The sequence below is a fragment of the Chamaea fasciata genome, unplaced genomic scaffold, assembly GCF_029207755.1.
Source record: "Chamaea fasciata isolate MVZ Bird 193981 ecotype frontalis unplaced genomic scaffold, bChaFas1.0.hap1 SCAF_3, whole genome shotgun sequence".
In the NCBI taxonomy this organism is placed as follows: Eukaryota; Metazoa; Chordata; class Aves; order Passeriformes; family Sylviidae; genus Chamaea; species Chamaea fasciata.
In genome coordinates this window covers 52,521,238-52,539,959 of record NW_027094088.1, presented here as the reverse complement: position 1 = coordinate 52,539,959, position 18,722 = coordinate 52,521,238, and the positions used below count along the sequence as shown (strand labels likewise).

Below are 18,722 nucleotides of genomic sequence, written 5' to 3'. Positions count from 1 at the left end.
CAGAACAATGTCTGATGTGCTGCTATATGACAGGAACAAGAAATAGAAAACTTGATAAATACTAGGAACAAAGTATGAAAAATCTTGTCAGCAATGCATGCTGCCAAACATAAGATACTTTGTACAAGGAAGGACAAAGAAAAACCTAGTCCTTGCAGCAAGACCACTCCCAGCAGTATAAAATGGAAAAGATGAAAATTAAATACCAATTGGTCAGGGTAAACAGGATGGACTTACAGCCACACAATAAGCCATTACAAATTTTAACAGAAAAAGAAAATACTGCCCAATTTGTTTAATAAAAATAGTTTAGAATGGCCTGTATTTACAATGGCAAGGAATTTGTTAAAATTCTTCTCTGTCATCTCCTTTCCAAAAATCCTAAGACTGGTGCTGTAAGAAAAAGTACTTTCACTTTTTGCTCTCCAGCTAGTCAGGTACCTTCTAACTGTGTAGGAAACTGATGGACTGATGTGCTTCTTATCAAAAATTACCCACCAAGCTCTCCATGCACCTTACTAACAATGTGCTATAATGAATAAAATAATCCTCCTGTAAATTCAGTATTGTTTGGATCTAAATGCTGTTTCACACCTCAATACCACATGCAGTTTAAGGCAAAAGGGTCCTGAAGTGACAAAAAATTGTAACCTGCATGTATACTTGTATGTTTATTGATGGTAAGGGTTCAGATGTCCCCTACATCCCTTTAATCCTCCACTGTTCACACCCTCTTTATTTGCAAAACAACTCTATTTATGCACCAGTATTTAATTAAGATTTTGAATTTACCTACATTTCTTATTCCTCTTCCAATCCTGAAAATATGTAGCATAAACCTCCAAATACCTACCCTTTATCTAAAACAGTAGCTATTTCCATATCTTACCTGTCATATTGCATGTCCTCTGATTACTCTCAAAATGGTACTGCCTTCGTGCTTGGGCAATGTACTCAGCAGCCTCTCGTTCCTGGATTTCTCTGATTTTCTTCTGCCCATATTTTCCCAGTAAATAGACTCCTACAGAGAAATATCCATATTAGAAGGGGCTTTTAAAAAGTGAGAAAGGTCTCTTAACCCCTATATTTGGTTTTAAAGCATAAAGGGGCATAGTGTTGTGTTTGTTGTTGTTGGTTTTGTTGTTTTTTTTTTTTTTTTGATATGAGGGTCTTGAGTATTTTAAAAATTACTGGCAAAGGAATACTCGGAAAGAATGTTTTCAAAATTAATTAAAATGTCAAGGTTTATGACTTGAAACAGTAGAAGAAACTTTCCTGAGAAGAGGTATTCACAGAAGACAATTTTGGTAATACTGCAATGTGAACAACTAGTACTGAAGAGACTGAAACAAAAAAGAGAAGCAATGCAGGATAAGAAAAATAAATAACAGAGAACACAAATAGAGAAATGCATAGGTCCAGAGATGGATGAAAATTTAAATTTTTTAAAAGATATATTTCTAAAATTAGCAGAAGTCAAGTACTAAAGATCACATATGAGAAAAAATGTTATAGATCAACACTTCCTTCATTTGGTCCTGCAACTTCTGTAGGAAGAACCTTAGTTTCAATGGGGCTTGACTTAGTTTCAATGGGGCTCTTCTTTTTTTACCACACCTGGTTCCTACTTTACAGCCACACTCCTCTCTTGAGGGTCTGACCATCCCCCATCACTCTCACTATGAATCTTCATCTCCATAAAGACACACCAAAAATCTTTGCTTTGCATTTTCACCTCTTCCAACATATATCCCTCTGAAGTTTCCCCCAGCTGCTTGTCCCACATCACCAGAGGTTCAGAAATTTATCCAGGCTGCCCACAGCCCTCTTCCCATGAATTTCTCCCCCTCCACCCAGGCCTTCTTATAGCACCTCCAGTGTGTCAGGTTCATCTGCTGCCTTCTGTATGCAGTGGCAGCAGCAGTTTCCTTCTCAGGTGTGCAACCAGGCTTCCTGTGTTCTCTCATGAGATATTTGGAGGGGGAACAGGGATTAGGGAGGAATAAACCCATGCAAGAAAAGACTATTGTACAAGTTAATCATCTTCTGTCTGTGTGGACTAATATTATAATTACTGAAGCTTCTCTACAGAGAGCCAGCTCCAAATCTGTCAGGTCAATAACAGTACACAGAAGAAATCTGAATAACAAATCAAGTATTTTAATTTTTTTTCCTCAAAGTACTTTCTAAAGTTGTAAACACAAAGTTTTCTTCAAAGTTCAGTTTTCATATTTAGAAGTCAATACTGGAGCAAATGAGGCATTCAACATTTGCTGAAAGCTGAAAGTTTCAAAACTAATTTTATAAACCAAATCCACAAAAACAACAAAACCCACCCAAACAAACAAAAAAAACCCAACCAAAACCAAAAAAACACACAAAGCCCATGAACAAACACAAACTTCCCAAGATTTTGACTTCAGCTACATTTTTAGGTTATTAAAACCTTCAAAATATTCCCCAAAAAAGTGTTTGAAAAGCCTTGTCAACTTTGTGCTCCAATGTCTATAGTTGCAAAAAAAAATCTGGCTATTCATACCAGCGTTATGTTTGCTCATAGGCAACTACAAGCCAGACCAGTCTGGAACAACCAGAGTCACTTCCATTTCCCAAAAGCATCATAAAATAGAAATTTTATTTCTATTTTATTTCTATTTCACTTCAGCCTTTAGGCAGACTACCATTTGCCACGTGGAATATTCACTTCATTAGATGCAAACTTTAGTATTACGGGTCCATACACAAAAAATGTGATTCCACCATTAAACTGTTAACAAAAATGAGACTTCACAATCAAGATAATGTTAATCTACAATGTTACCAATTCCTGCCAATAATATCTATTTAGAATACAACTGTCAGGTTACTGATTTTTCTTCAGCTAACATACTGAAACAGAAACAATTATTTGGCACTAGCGAGCAATTCCTGAACACAAGATTCTTCCAATCATTTTAACCCACTACATTTTTTCATATTACATTAACATATAGTCATTTGTCCGAATTACTACTTTTGTTTACTTTCCCTGCACCCCAAAATAAATCCTGTTAACTCCAGGTTTTGTAGCAGAAAAGTCGTAAGTATAAAAAAAGACCCTTCTTGAATGTAGACAGGTCCTAGCAGACATGCAAACAGCTCAAGAAGAATCATGTGCATGCCCTGGGGTGATGTACAGGAGCAGCAGCTTTGAGACTCAGACAGCTAATTGCTTAACACCAGCTTGTTAAAGCCGTGTGCCCACCCTGTACTAAGAGCTGCTGTGGCCTCTGAGGGTACAAAGTTGCAGCAGCAGTCATCCAGGTTTAACAAAGAGTTTCCAGATAAAAACACTCGTTTAAAACAATGCAACACCAGCTACTAAGTTTCCCCCTCCCTTCCCTGAACTAAGATGTAACTTTGACCCACTGTTAACAGATGTTGCTTAATCCGTGATTATCCTCTTTAGAATGCGATGCATTAGAAGCTAACCAAAGTAAAAGATGAACCACCCACCTGCCCACCTTAAGCAAATCCAGCAAACAACAGTAAACTTGAGGTTTGGTTGCCAGCAGCAGACTCTCTCTGTTACCAACTGCAGGGCTTGCAAGCGCCTCTAAGTCGCCTGGAGGACACAGCAGTTCACTTGTGAAACTCAAGTCTCAGCTGTGACAGTGAACTTCTGCCTACTGCACTCCTTCCTGAGAACAGCAGTGGAGTCTCTGCAAGTCTGGCTTATGAGACATTCCAAGGAGCTGCCAGCGGGGGGTTTGGCTTGCAGGGGTGTCTGCATTTTTCTTCAGCACAACCATGTGTATCTATATTGATATGTTGCATTAATTCAGAGGACTTGACAATAAGACTTCTTAGAAGTCCAGAATGAATGCATCACACAAAATCATCACGTGGAGTTGGAAGCCGGGCCAGAGAAAGCCACATGCAAAAACTGCCATGATGTCAAGTCAGCTAACAAACCTGTAAAAAACTAAGCTGACATTTTGAAAGTCTCCTGTTATAAACATGCAAAGCCAATATCAGCTTTTTATAATAAGTAATATAACTTAGTTTTACCGCTCAGTGTGGGATAGGAGGTCTGCAAAAAGCTGCAGCAGCAAGATTTACTCACACCTAATTAGCTAAACTGTTATACAGATGGAACTTCATGCTGAATCTTCCCATATGTTTCACACAATCAAGAACTAAGGAGATAATTCCTTTTTTTCTATCTTCATCAAAATGTGAACTATCCAAAATACTTTAGTCCCAACACATCTGATTTGGAGGGTTGAGAAACAGGTGAGTGATAAAAACAACATCACCTGTTGTCAGATCCTTCAAGAACAGGAACCTCAGTAAGGATCTCAAACTACAACTCATACTGTTTTACAACTGGTCTAGAAAGTGAAACATATTTACATATGTACTGGCTGTCTGTGCTGGATTTGGCTGGGATAGAGTTTATTTTCTTCACAGTAGCTGGGAATTACAGTGTTGTAACAGAGAAGTGTTTTTGTAATTGCTGAGCAGGGCTTACACAAAGTCAAGGCCTTTTCTGCCTATCACACCACCCCACCAGCAAGGAGGCTGGGGCTCACAAGGAGCTGGGAGGACACACAGCCAGGACAGCTGATCCCAGAAGATCAAAGGGACATGCCACATCACAGGATGTCATCACAGCAGTAAAATTAAGGGGGAATACAGGGGGAGGAGGGAGCACTGTTCAAGGGCTGCCAGGCACTGGCCAGGCCTGATTCTCTCCCTCATCCCACGAGAGAAGGAGTATGTGTGTGTGTATGTGTGTGAGCGGCTCTGTGGTGCTTTAGTTGCCAGCAGGGAAGCACCCTGGGGTCTACAGCACCTATATCCTGTGGAAGCAACCCTTTGATTTGAGATAAATATGCTCTAATTTGTCTCCATATCCTTCTTTTGCTGTAGCACTGTACAGTCTCTTCCTACCTAAATGTAAGTAATCAGGAAGTTTACTAAGTCTGCAGACTCTTACATGTTCACTTACATGTTCAGAGGTAGGGCATTTCTCACATCACATAAATTATGGCTTTCCTCTCCCTCAGCCCTTTTTCTTTCTCTACAGGTGGAATGGAGGGCTGAGCAGAAGAATGGGATCGGTAATTAGGAGGCATCAAGTTTTCAGGAAACTTCTTTTACAACCCTCAGTAACCTTTGCCCTCATTGCCATACTTACCTCAGAAAAAAAAAAGGGGAAAAATTCATTTTTAAGAATTTTATTATGTAGAAATTGTACTGACACACAGAAGCCCGCATCCTTCCAGGACACAAACAGCTCCACAAGTTGTGGTTTGTGCTTATGTTCAAGCAAGCCATGCATCAAGGGACATAAAATTGTCCTGTTATGGTTGAAAACCGTCTTTAAAACACGCAGGCACTAAAGCCTTACTCTCTTGGTAACACTGAGTCCCACCAGAACATATTTAATGCTTCTGTGCTTACTCACAAGCCAGGCCAACTTTCTCTGCTAAGCAGAGAGATTTCTGAACTGAAATGCTTTTTCTGCAAGCCAAAGGTTGCAACAGATGAAATTCAGCCATAATTAATGCTCCACTGAAATCAGAACCATACCTTGCAGACACACCCTGGGCTTGTTCCTCCACTGCAGCAACAGAATTTCAATGGTGAATCATTCTGTAATATCTACTGAAATCTACCTTGAATGCTGAGCACCGAGATAAAAACTACTTTAATCAAACTATCCAATAAACATGTGAGCCTGATGTGTCCCTGCAGCTCCATCATGCTCTCCTCTTTACTTTCCATATTCCTAGTGGGTTTGATCCTAGACCACTAGATTTTGCTTGCTAGAAGAGATTTAAGTCTTTTAGTTATGCAGAGTATTTTATATTGCTAAAGAAACAACTTCCAAAGAAAGGGTTTGTACAGGGTCTTTGCTAAGGTGAGGCCTTCTCAACCCCGCTCTGTGGTTAAGGGGAAGTTACACATATTTTTCAGTTGCTTTTTCCCTCAATTTGAGCTCTTATTTTGTGATATTTGCATCTTCATAAGCAGTAAAATCTGTTGTAGTGTTGGGATTGAGAGAAATTGCACCAAGAATGACAGCCACTGATAACACACATGAAATCCACTTCAGTAAAGAGAGGAAAAGTTACCAATCAACCCTGATTTTGGTGCAGTAATTCAGTAACACAACACTGATACAATACTGTACCAGTAATAATGTAGAAACTCTTCTGTACTGTCTAATGAATCATTACATATTCACATTAATCTCTGACCATGTGCCAGTTAAGGACTTAAAATCATTAAATCTTGTGATGTCCCATTTTCCCTGTTATACCCTCCTTCCCAGAAAATGCACCTGCAGCTCTTAAAAAAAAACACCACAGAAATGTAGATCAGCAGATTTGGATGCTTTCCTTAAATCATTCAGCCACTTCCAAATATTCTGTCTTCATTTAAAAGCACTGTGTAAAGTTGCATTCCATCTTTCAAGATTTGGCAGTATTTTCTGGAGAGTCCACCATGGATCTCAGAGCTCTGATTCACTGGTGGTGGCATTACCATAGCTCATGGAGTTTTTTTAAGGTCTGATCCATAACTATACAGATGGCCAAAGCACTCAAGATTCAGCTGCTGAACAGCTATAAAGCAGCACTCTGCAGTAACTCATTCCATCTCCCTGCCCCCCTTAAAACACCACGGTGCAAAGTTGCTGCTGGTGGCAGCTAATGATGTTCACCTGCTTGTGGAAGCCCAGGTTTACTTCAGTCTCAAATACATAAAAAGCAATTCTCTACAGTCCTCGATTACTACATGGCCTGAAGAAATGAATGATTGATCCATGCTGCAGAAAATGATAGCATAGTTTAATATTTTCAGTCAGAAGTTGAAATGGTTATTAGAAAAAGAGCATCTTGGGTTGCCTTGGTTTTTAGGTTTTTTGGGGTTTTTTTGTAATTCTTTAAATGACATTATTTTAATTTATAATTATTATTTTAAGCGCACTTCATCCAGTCAGTTGCATTTTAGTGAAAGTGACACTGAGCTGTATATAAACAACACCAATCACAAGGAAAAAACTGCAAACTCAGTTATGTTAGGTTGGTCTGCAGGCTGGCAGAAGGCTGTTTATAGATGAGGATTTTAATATTTCACGCTATGAGAGCCACAGATTCCCAGATATCCGCTTCCCAGCTCGGGAATTGATCCATGTTTACGCATTGAAGCTGGGAGAAGTGATTTTTTACTGTTCCTATTTGTCCACCCACCACTCTCACACAGACAGTTGAAGGGGAGAGAGAACATCTTCCTGGTGACAGTCTGGTGTGTGAAAGTAACTATGACTCTCCTAAGACTGGATGATGTGTTGCTGCCTGGGCTCAGCTGCAGAGCTCAGTGCCTCCCCGCGGTCCCGCCGGGTGCCCTGTGTAGGGTGACCGAGCCGACCTCTGCCCCAGGGTGTGGGGAGCATGTGGCACTCCCGCCCAATCGAGTGGTTTCATCACCCACTCGCTAGTACCTTTCTGATGCAAAAGCTTGTGTCAAATCCCGTGTGACTGTGGGCCAGGGTCATGTGCCATGGGCCACCAGTCCCTATACCCACGGGGGTATGACGCGTGGCATGTTCACGACTGAGTCTTAGCTCCATCTTACGTGGTGCAAGATTACCCTCTGTGACTTAGGTGGACGGGCCACCTTCACTCAACCCGGAAAAGATGTGGATCCGTGCCTCTGCTCAAATAATAACATGGTGGGCTGAAAGTGTGGTGGTAAACATGGCAGTGCTGCACTCGCAGAGCCACAAAACCTGCAGGTGAGGGGGAGAACTGGAGGAGCAGTCTGACCAGTACTGCAGTAGCCATCAGCCAGCCTATTATCATGGATTAATTGGCACCCTTTGGAAAACCGCGGAAGGAATTAATGATGAAAGAATGCAGACGACACGAGAACCAAGGCAAGCCTGAAGTAAATACAATTCACCTTCACACGGGACTTTGCCTGAATATAAGACAAAATATACCACAAACGCCCTGCAGCCCTCAGTACATGCTCAGGCCAGTTCCAGTTCTGTGTCATTTACATTGGATATAAGTACATTTGATGACTGAGTGCACAAAGACATGGTTGTTTTGTGGAGTATCTAATCTCCAGCTGCACAGCTATGCATTTCATCATTAACAGAGAGACAGAACCAATGGGCTCTTTTATATCCATTTCCAACTAAAAACCCAACAAAAACTTCAAGGGAAGGTGGAGCTTACTAGACCATAACAACCCGACAGGTTCAACAAGAGCCTTAAGGGAGAAAGTGCTTGAATAATTAATGCAAATCCTCTCTGTGAAAGTTTTATGTCTGCAACTAATCTATATCTGTCCAGAGAAGGGCAACAAAGCTGCTGAAGTGTCTGGAGCACACGTCCTATAAAGAGTGGCTGGCTGAGGGAACTGGGGGTGTTTAGCCTAGGGAAAAGGAGGCTCAGGGGGAGCCTTATCACTTTACAAATACCTGAAAGGAGATTGTAGCCAAGTGGGGTCGGTCTCTTCTCCCAGGTAACAAGTGACAGAAAAAGTGTACATAGTCTTAACGTGCACCAGGAGAGGTTTCAGGTATGACATTAGGAGGAGTTTCTCCACAAAACGGGTGATTAGACATTGGAATGGGCTGCCCAGGGAGGTGGTGGAGTCGCCACGCCTGGAGGTGTTTGAGGAAATCCTGGATGTGGCACTTAGTGCCATGGTCTAGTTGACAAGGTGGTGTTCAGTCATAGGCTGGACTCCATGATCTTTTTTCCAACATAATCGATTCTGTGTATTTGACAATTCACCTCAACGCACAAGTCACATATGAAAGTGGAGGTTTTCAGCCTCCATCCCCAAAACAACACACGTGTCACCCACACTTTGCGCGCTTCAACGTTGTTTCAAAGTAACGCGACCAACTGCCGTAAGAGCACCCGGCAACCCAAATTCCTGTCCTTTGGGGTTTAAGGGACGGCGCGCAGATTCCCCCCTGCCTCGGGGGAAACTCCTGCTGGCACCCGCGCTCTCCCGGCGGCGGACGGCGGGACCCTCCGGTGTCCCCGGGCGGGCACAGGGCCCGCGGCCCGGGGGCACGGAGCCTCTCCAGCCAGCGCAGGACCCGCCCGGCCGCGGGGGCTCCTCGGGCCCGGCTCCAGCTCCTCGGGGGCCTCCCCGGCGGAGGAGGGAGCCGGGAGCGCTCCGCGGGAGGCCCCACGGCCGGCGCCGCCTTCCCCCCGTATCATCGCCCTCGCCCCTCGACCGGGCACTCACCGCCAAGGAAGGTGCCAAGGGCGAGGCATTTCTTCTTGTGCCGCTTAAGGAAACTCCAGAGCGACCGGAGCATCCTGCGAGCCTGGCGCGGCCCGGCCCGGCCGCCCCTCGCGTCCCCGCGACGGCGGAAGGGGCGGAGGCGGCGGCGACACCGCCCGCGGTGCCCCGGAAACAGCGGCCGGGCCCGGCATGGCGGAAGCGGGGGACGCGGCTGTGTTGGCCTGGATGGACCAGGCGCTCGACGTGGTCAGTGCGGCCTGGGCTCCGCTGTCCCGCGGGGGAAACCTCGGGGAGCCCCAGGGCCCCTCACGGCAGCGGCAGATGGGGGGCCCGCTGCTGTAACGCTGTCCTGGGCCTCTCGCGAGTCTGTCTGTCTGCCTGTCTGTCTGTCTGTCCCGCAGGCTAAAGAGGCGCTGGAGAAAGGAGAGGTTCCCGTGGGCTGCCTGCTAGTCTACGAGGGCGAGGTCATAGGCAGGGGCAGGAACGAGGTCAACGAGACGAAGAACGTGAGTTGAGGTGGGCCCGGGGACACCCCTGCCCTGCGCTTGTCCCGTTGCTGGGTCTCAAACGTGCTCTCCTACAGTCACCCGGGGGTTAAGAGTGAGAAATGACTGTGCAGCCTTTCCTGATGAAGTTCTGTCCACAGGCCAGAACAAAAAGCCATTTCCTGTCGATTTTAGACCTGTTGCAACTTTACCATCAAATTAGCTATAAGATCTGGCGCTGAGAGATCCATTAATGCCAACAGGGATTTTGTACAACTGGAAGTTTTGTATAACTTAATCTGACTGCAGGATCTGGCTGTAGTTTATATTAGATGTCTCAAATCTGCAAACATAGTTAAAAGTTAAAATGAGTATTTTAAGCTCAAAAATGTAACAGTTAAGATGAATCATTATAGTAATTTATTCTGCAGGACAATCTGTAATGTATTAAGAGGATTCTAACATAGCTTTGAGAAAGACATGACAGAAAAGTTAGGTATCTCATGTTACACCGTTGTAAACACTGTGGGGAAGCAGACACTTGGGAAAATCATGCCAGAGATATTAATATTGTGTAAAAATCGCATGTTAATACACAGAACATAACTGAAAAGACTGAGAACAAAATCAAAAATATCAGGGAAGCTTTCAGGCATTTTTTGATGTCAGGGCTGTCTGAACGTACATACTAAAATGCAAGTAGCCTGATAAAAAAAAAATCAGCTGGATTTTGGAAACAGTAATCTGATAATATATCTGAAAGCCAAGCTTTTTTTGAATTGCTGCCTAGCTCAAGTTTCAGTTCTTTTTTGTGGCTCAGTTTTCATAAATGTTAATATTATAGTGATAGGAAATGCTGGGTACTTAGTGCTTCTAAATTTTTTATCAGATACATAATTGCTCCATGTAGTCTAAAAAAATATGTAAGCTTGAAAGAAGTACTCATTATGAAATGTGAATGTAGGAAATTGTTTTCAGTTTTCTCCTAATGATTTCTGGCATTATTTAGGGACCATCCTGGGGTAAAAAAACAATCCTCTTGAACCATTGAGACAGTTGCAGACATCATAAATGTCAAGGTCTATTTTCAAACTACTTTCTTGTCTCGCATTATATTGACTTCTCCAGAATATCCTTCCTCAGATGGCTAAAAAATGTCTGATTTCCAGTTTCAAACTTTTTGTGTTCAGTTTATATCTCCCTTTTCTTGTGCCAGCATCATCCATTATTTTACATAGCTTGGATGTATTTATAGTCTTATTCCTTTTCAGCTTTTGTTTTTCCCAAGCCAACTGTTTAATTTCCTCTCAGAAGACAAGCTTGCTGTCTGTGTTCATTATAATAATTCTTTTACATAGCCATTTCAGCTTTGATTCATTTTTTCTTGAATTCGCTTAACCAGAACTCTGTATTTTATTCCAGATGGACTTGTGCTTTGTTTGATAACAATGATACTTCGCATTCTCCCTGGAAAAAAAGCCCACCCATCTTTTCTGGAGCTTCCTTGGTCTTTTATGCTGTTTTGTTATTCTTCATTTATTATTTTGATTTTTTTTTTGCTACCATGTAGAAGGGCATCCACCTCCTGAATGACACTCTCACCCTGTCACTTTTCATGATGTCTTTCATCATACAGAAGACATCACATCACCAGCAGTTTTCTGTGGGGGTTTTTCCAGTTAATGCCAATGATACAACTGAGAACATTTAAGCCAAAGGATCTTTTGAGTGTCTATGGTAATGAGTTCCCTCTGGGCAAAGATTTCCCCCGACAATGAAATGCCACTTCTTTCCTTGCTCACCTTACATTTCTTGCATTAGGCTGTTTTCCCCACACAATAATTTCACAGATTGTGCTGTGCCAGATGCACTGGAGATGTCCAGAGAGACTGATGTTTCTCTTGCCTAGAAAAAACGTTTGTCAAAGACAGTTACTAGTTTAATTTAGTGCCAGCTATCTTACTGGTTTTATGTTTAATTTACGTTTTATATGGACTGGTTTTTATAGCACTACTTTCAAAGGTTTGTAATCTTGCCTGTTTTACCATGGAGACCCTCCTGGACAAATAGGTGTCAGGCTTGTATGACACCTGTCCTTCCTGGGTTTTATTACAGTGACTCTGTTTGCTCTGAAGGTTTCACTCATGCAGTACTCTGCCTTGAGGCATCAAAACATTGCTGTGAGACTGGCAGCTTTCTGGCCTCCAAAATGCAGCTTTCTAACATACTGACTTTTTTAACTTCATGAAAATTTTGTTCCTACTTTGAAAAAGTGATCATTTATCCAGTTAGAACGTCAGTCCTTCCCTGCAATTCTGCCTTTGGTCAGGAATCAGCTTGCCTCCAAGCATTGTGTCAAATAAATTCTGCCTTCTCCTTCAGCAGGTCCCTGCATCCTCTGATGTAATGGGCTGAAGTTAGGAGCAGGTAGTGTCTTCTTCATGCCCTCTTTCATTATGTTCCTAAACTGCTCATTTTGGCAAAAAGATTTAGTTGCCAAAAACTCCAGTGTTTTCATGCTGTGTCCTGTCACCCTGCATCCTTTTTTTTTTTTTTTTTTGCCTGCCATGTCCACAGCAGAACACATTAATGTCAGAAGTACTGCTGCTTACTCCATGGAAGTTATTTGCAAAATTACTTATCATTGCATTCTTCTGGGAAAGGTTGCTTTTGGGAGAAGGGAGTTTGTATACAGCTGTGTTTGGTTTATTTTAGTTTTTTTAGGAGCATGGCTATAGCATCAGCATTTCAAAATTGTTAGACATGACACTACTTGTCTTCATTGGGCAACAGTGCAGCAAATATCTGTGTAAGATATGGGGTTTAGACAGCCTGGAGATTCATTCACAAGCTTGTGCAAGTGCTGTATTCCCTCTGGCAGCTCCCACACTTGCTTGTTCACAGTCTTGCCTCAGACCAACCTGAAAATATCTCCCTTACAGCATGTGACCTTTCCCAGCTAGAAATGACATCTTTATTCCCACAGGTGATGCAGCCATTCACTTCCCAGTAAAAAGCTCTCTGCCTTAGGTCCTTTGTTGATACACACAGACCTCTCCTCTTTGTTCTGTCCTGTTGGGTCATTGGTGCAAGTGTCTGGCAGGCACAGTATGGGATAATTGAAAATGAAGTATTGTTTGTGTAGTGAAGCAACAAGATAACACAGAACTTTGAGCTTTGGTCCCCTTTACCTTCACTTGTTAATTATGGTCTAAAATTTAAAAAGTTAGCTTTTTAGGGCAGTGGTGATATCTTTATTTGTCTGTGAAACATTTGCCACAGTTTTGGGCACCGCCAAGGCTTTTACCCCACTGAGTCAGCTTTTTTTTCTTCATACACCATTTGCCACTCTGTAAACAATTCTCATTTTCCCCTGCTACTCTGAATCTGCTTTTGCTTTCTTGACTTTAAAATAGTGTGTAATATTTGGTAAATTAAGCTTATGAATTGAGTCAGTGATTCAAAATTAAAATAATCCCTCTTCTGTGTTATTTTATACGCATCAAGTCAAAAAAAGGCTATCTAGTCATAGCTTAATACAAAACAAAATCTTAAGACAGGCCCAGAAGGTCAATTTTTCCCTTATATCTTGTCTTTAAGAGGGACCTTTAATAGGTGTGTAAGGAAAGAGCTCAAGAAACAAGAAAGGAGTAGCATAAACCTTCCCCTTGCACATCCTGTCCACTTCTGAAAGGGAATACCTTAAAGGGCCTCCAGAGTCCAAGACTATATCTGGATCATTGTTTCTCATAGCTCTTGGTGCATGTATCCTCCATGGATTTGTCTAAACCTTTTTTGAACTCATTTATGTTTTTGGCTTCCATAGCATCCTGTGGCAGTGAGTTTCACAATATAATTAGGTGATCTGTGAAAGAGTACTTCCTTTCGTTTGTTTTATATCTGCTGCCTGATAATTTCATTGGGTGCTCACTTGTTATGAGAAATAATAAATCATAGTTATAACTGTGATTTTTCCACATTTTTCTTATTTTAAAAACCTCTACTGTAGTCCTCTTTACTTGGAAAACTAATGACTGTATCTTTTAAGAGCCAGTCTAATCAGTCTCTAAATGGAGACTGTTCTGTAACTTGGATAATCCTTTCTCACCCTGAGGTGACTTTGTTCTGATGTTCCTGTGTCTTCAAGACGTGAGATGACCAAAACTGTAAAGATCTGGGTACACTGGTGTGTAGTCATGTTCTATATTAGTGTAATCTCATTTGTGTAGCTGTCTTCCATTACTGCAGAAGCTGGCAGGACCTGCAGCAGCTGCATGGCCTTTCTATGAGTTTTAAAATGTTTTTGAACAGTATTAAACATAGCAGTAAGTTATGAGTCTTTTGCCATGTATTGTAGAGCATCTCAGTGGTTTCACCACTGTTCTTCACAGTGCTAAAATATTAACCCAAATTCATGTTTTCAGAGGAAGCTATCAAGGGTCATATAGGGACATACGAAACAGAAGTACAAGTATAATTTGGATAGAGTAAGTCTTACTCTAATGCTTGTGTCAAAAACATCTTTTTTTTTTTCCAAAATAGATAGAAAAAGAAGGAGAATATTAATGGTCTTAATTTAAATAAGCATCAGGCTCTAACTGAAGAGTCCTTTCAAAACTAGTACTAGGTGATTTTTTTTCTGTGACATTTCATTGGCGTAACACAGTGCTGCAGACATTTCAGAGTGGTACTGGGACATTGCTGATTGTTTTGGTCTCTCTGCAGTTAAAGTCAACACTTCTGTTCAGGTTTTGGTGCCATAGCTATTGAGATTACTAATCACTCAGTTTTCTTGGATGAAGAAAGACAACTTAATATTCCTTTGTCTGTTTGTAATCAGTCATATGTTGAAATCCCTGCCTATTACTTGAGGGACTTACTGTACATGTAGGTATCCCCAGGCAGCATTAAACCTGAGGCAGACTGAAAATGTCTGTACAGAGCACACCAGGCAGTTGCAGAACATTCTGAAATTGTAGCATGTCTCACAGTGTATTCATTCCTTGTGAGCACAATAATATTGTCAGAGGGAGGAAAAGGTACCAGCAAGGAGCACTTTGTTAACATTTCCAGAGTGAGTAATCCAGCTTGTATTCTTGCGTTTGGAAGTAGAGTGGGCTATGGGCTACATCAATTTTGCCAGTGGGCTTTGTGTGTCCCTTAAGCCTCAAGCAGAGTTTTCATGTCTTGCCTCACTGTGCTGACATGACTGAGAGAGAAGTTCTGAGCATGCTCCTCTGCCTAGGAAAAGGAGAAGAAAAACCTGGCACTTGTAGATCTTGTGTGCTACACACCAGAGGTTGGGGTTGAATATTTCCTATCTTGGGTTGAATATTTTTTTCTGCAGTCTGGATGGTATGAAATTTCTTTTGCAACTTGAACCAGCAAAGAGCATTACATTGCTTCTATTCAAAAAAGTGAATAAATGCAAACTTTTAAGAAAATACTTACTTTTATCTTCTAGGCTACTCGACATGCAGAAATGGTGGCCATCGACCAGGTCCTTGACTGGTGCAAGCAACACAAGAGGGATTACAGGGAAGTGTTTCCACAGCTGGTGTTGTACGTAACTGTAGAGCCCTGTATCATGTGTGCAGCTGCTGTGCGCTTGATGAGTATCCTTTCAGGCCATCTCACACTGGGAAACTCTGTGTCAAACCATTACTCCTTTGGCAATGAGCCCACAAACAAAGGCTTGACAGTGTCAGAGAAAGCCATGAGGGGTGGTGTGAGGGTCTGCACCCACCTCCAGGATGAATAGCAAGAGACTCGAGTCAAAGAGAGGTGGTGCAGTTATGACAAACAAATGCTCTTAGAGATTAAAAATACATTTTAGAGATGTCTGTTAGCATGTAAAATGAGCTAAGTGTAGTTCGGTGTTCAGTTTTGAATTTTGTATCAATCAGTAAACCATATCTTTATATGCCCCTGCTTTGGGGATTCATGCTTTCCCTTTTCTGAGAAAGGCTGGATGTGCATCTTCAGCAATATATCTCACATCATTCAAAAGTAAGTTCCAATTTTATGAGGGAGGAATTGTAGCTCAAACTAATTTAGTTTGAAGAGTACAAGCACATTTTAGGAAATTTGTTGACTTCCTACATCAGGCTTCTGTACTTCCTGCTTGTTTTTCACTTAATACCTTGACTCACTCCCATAAATTCCACGGGTCGTGTATGGCTGTCGAAATGAGCGATTTGGAGGCTGTGGCTCCGTTTTGAGCATCTCGTCTGATGATATGGTGGACTCAGGAGACCCATTTGAAGTAGGCTGTAAAATGTTTCCCTTTGCTTTCCAGCTAGAGTACTGTGCCTGGCATCATTACCAAGCTTTGTGAATGTTACACATCACTTTAGGAGGACATAGATGAAAGATGATCAAAGTCAAGTAAACTTGACTTAATAAGAAAATAATGTAAAAAAAAATTAGATCCTTAAAGAAAAGAAAACTGAGGAAAACCCTGATGACAGTCTTAAATTATTTAAAAGGATGTATCAAAGGGTAAGGGAAAGAACTATGCTTGTGGAACAAGGTAAGAATTAAATGTATCTATAATATGTGTAATACTTAGAACGGTAAGTATATGCTGCAGGAAGAGTTGAGGGAAAATTATTTTAAGCTGCAGAATGTACAAACACATAATCAATAAAGATCAAATAACAGCAACCTACAAAATCACTGGGTTTTAGTTGAGCCACTGGAAATTACTGTATTTTTGTTTTCAGTCTGTGTGTTTATGAGGTAAAATGTATTAGCTTAGACTGACTTCATGTAGTTCAAATCCCAAAATAAATCTGAACTGCAACAGTAGCAGAGGAAATTCAGTTTAGCTGTCAAGACACTTTCTGGACAGTAGGGATTCTGAAAGACTGAACAGTGTCTGGGGTAATTTAGGCATCTTTGTCATGTGAGAAAGGCTGGACAAGCATTCAGTGGAGACAGGGGATAAATCTAGGTGCTTTACAGAATGATACTACCTATGTACCTACACATACATGTAGAGAGTATTTATAACATTTTATTTATTACATTATTCACAGTTGTACGTGGTCTTGCCTTATACAGTGTTACTGATTCCTGGAGTTCTTTCCCACATTTCACATTAATGATTTAATGGATGTAAAAAATAAGTAAATAAGCACTAAAGGCTCAGGGCTCAAAGAATTTCAGTCAGCAAGACAATGTTGTTTGGCACTCCAGTGTAAACATATTAGGCATCTTTCTGTCAGTGTGTCAGTGAGACTAACACCTGAATTAATTGGTGTAGTCAGTACTGTAAGAATGTTCATTTGCTAACATTGGCATGTGGTATTTATTATTTTTATACACTGAGAAGACAGGAGAAGATTCTTGATATGAATCCTTTGTTTCTGTAGGCAACTGCGGTGGAATATATAGGAGTAGCTACTTACTTTCTAACATGGGTGGAGAGTTATTTAGTGTGAGTGACATTTAGATGCTTTGTTACTAGTATTCATGGCCTGGAAAAGTATTTTGGAAGGACCAAAAAGATCTGAAAGGTGACTGTTAGGAATGAAGGATAGATATGTGGATGAGTGTTTTCTGTCAGGAATCTTATCTGCAAGTACTTAGGTGTATGTCTGTTATGTTTCTAAGTGTTTGAGGAGTATGGGAGGTTGGAAACACGTTAATAAGAAATAAATTCTAGTTTGCATAAAAATTTTACATAATTTACTAAGAAGGTTTGTTCTGCCTAATATTAAATTATTAGGAAAGTTACTTACTCTACTAAGCCTCAACATAGTATTTTTCAAATGTATTAGGTATTAAACCTGAAAAGGAGATTTTTTGACCCCTAAGTTGACAGTACAGTTGTTTAAAGTTATTCTCAAGGCATTATTGTGAAGCACGGAATACGTTATTCTCAGATGTTCTCACTAACATCATTCTGATTTGGACAGTGCTCTTCTGGCTATCGTGCTGAAGAAGCAGTGGAATTGCTAAAAGCTTTCTACAGACAAGAAAATCCCAATGGTAGGTTTTACATTAATGCATCCATTTTGATCCCAACCTAATTTAAAAGAATGTTGGCACTAGAATTACTGTAATTCATTTCTGATGATGATTCTCCTTTCCTGTTTCTTGGCAGCGCCAAAATCAAAAGTGCGGAAAAAGGATCGTCGTCGGTAGCCCTACACTGGTGGGACACAGAAACTTACTGAAAAATGATATGTGAAAGTTTCTCCAGCATGCTGCTTTTTTAAAATGTGCAGTTCAATCAAACTATGTTTCATTTTCTCTACAGAGTTTTTACTAATAGGATACTTAGGACCTGCTCCTGCGTTTCTATATTTATGATTTCTTGTTATCATGACTAAGCAAAAGAATAAATGGCTGTTTTTAGAAAGAGGAAAATTGGTGTTTCAAGTCCACTTGTTTACAGACAGATCCATTAAAATGGTGCTTTTGTACAGCACATTCTAGATTATTTTTTTTTCCTTCTGTGTGTGGAGAAGCATCTTGCTTTTCAATAGCAAATATTTGCTTAGGCAAGCAAGTAACTCTTGGAAGTCCTTTACAGTCTGTGTGTGTATATTTATTCAAAAGGCATATAAAAGAATTTTACAGTCCTTGAAGTCTTGGGAGCATTGCAAATGTTTTCTCATTTTTTTTCTACCTTAGCACAAGCCAGATTTTCAGAGGTAATTTCTGAAAGTCACATGCCTGTGTAGACAGGGACCTACCCACAATCATGTGTCTGTTTGTGTGTGCTGTTGCTTAATGATGATAAGCAAATATCACTTTGTTGCACAGCACCTTCCTAAAAAGTCGTGGAGAAACTCTCCATGACTCTAGACTGTCTACTCCTCTTGTGAATATCAATGTAAGAAATACTTTATTTTTAATAATCCACTAAGAAGTTAAATTATAATAACCAAGATGGGCAGATACAAGTGAAAACTCGAAAGTGAAGTTGGTAATAACATGAATAAAATATATTTAAGATATTTA

At 40.9% G+C, this 18,722-nt stretch overlaps 2 protein-coding genes across 2 annotated transcripts in view; one reads left to right on the top strand and one right to left on the bottom strand.

Annotated features, from left to right (window-relative positions):
- The window catches only part of PEX3 (peroxisomal biogenesis factor 3), a 21,119-nt gene extending 11,715 nt beyond the window's left edge, over nucleotides 1-9,404 (bottom strand). The window contains exons 1-2 of the mRNA XM_066179003.1: nucleotides 9,265-9,404; nucleotides 890-1,021 (exon numbers count right to left, since the gene is read on the bottom strand). Of these exons, the coding sequence (XP_066035100.1) occupies nucleotides 890-1,021; nucleotides 9,265-9,337 (205 nt within the window). The 5' untranslated portion in view covers nucleotides 9,338-9,404. The remainder of the gene's footprint in view (nucleotides 1-889; nucleotides 1,022-9,264) is intronic.
- ADAT2 (adenosine deaminase tRNA specific 2) lies at nucleotides 9,404-18,722 on the top strand. Its single transcript, XM_066179004.1, has 6 exons — nucleotides 9,404-9,510; nucleotides 9,666-9,770; nucleotides 15,214-15,364; nucleotides 15,908-16,014; nucleotides 17,672-17,744; nucleotides 17,860-18,722. The coding sequence occupies exons 1-6, from the start codon at nucleotides 9,454-9,456 to the stop codon at nucleotides 17,898-17,900; spliced, it is 534 nt and encodes a 177-aa protein (XP_066035101.1). The 5' UTR covers nucleotides 9,404-9,453; the 3' UTR covers nucleotides 17,901-18,722.

Excerpts from the sequence above, each read along its gene's own strand:
- ADAT2 (XM_066179004.1), top strand. The coding sequence starts at position 9,454 with ATGGCGGAAGCGGGGGACGCGGCTGTGTTGGCCTGGATGGACCAGGCG. Across the intron at positions 9,511-9,665 it reads TGGACCAGGCGCTCGACGTG|GCTAAAGAGGCGCTGGAGAA; the intron begins GTCAGTGCGGCC and ends TCTGTCCCGCAG. Across the intron at positions 17,745-17,859 it reads CAGACAAGAAAATCCCAATG|CGCCAAAATCAAAAGTGCGG; the intron begins GTAGGTTTTACA and ends GTTTCTTGGCAG.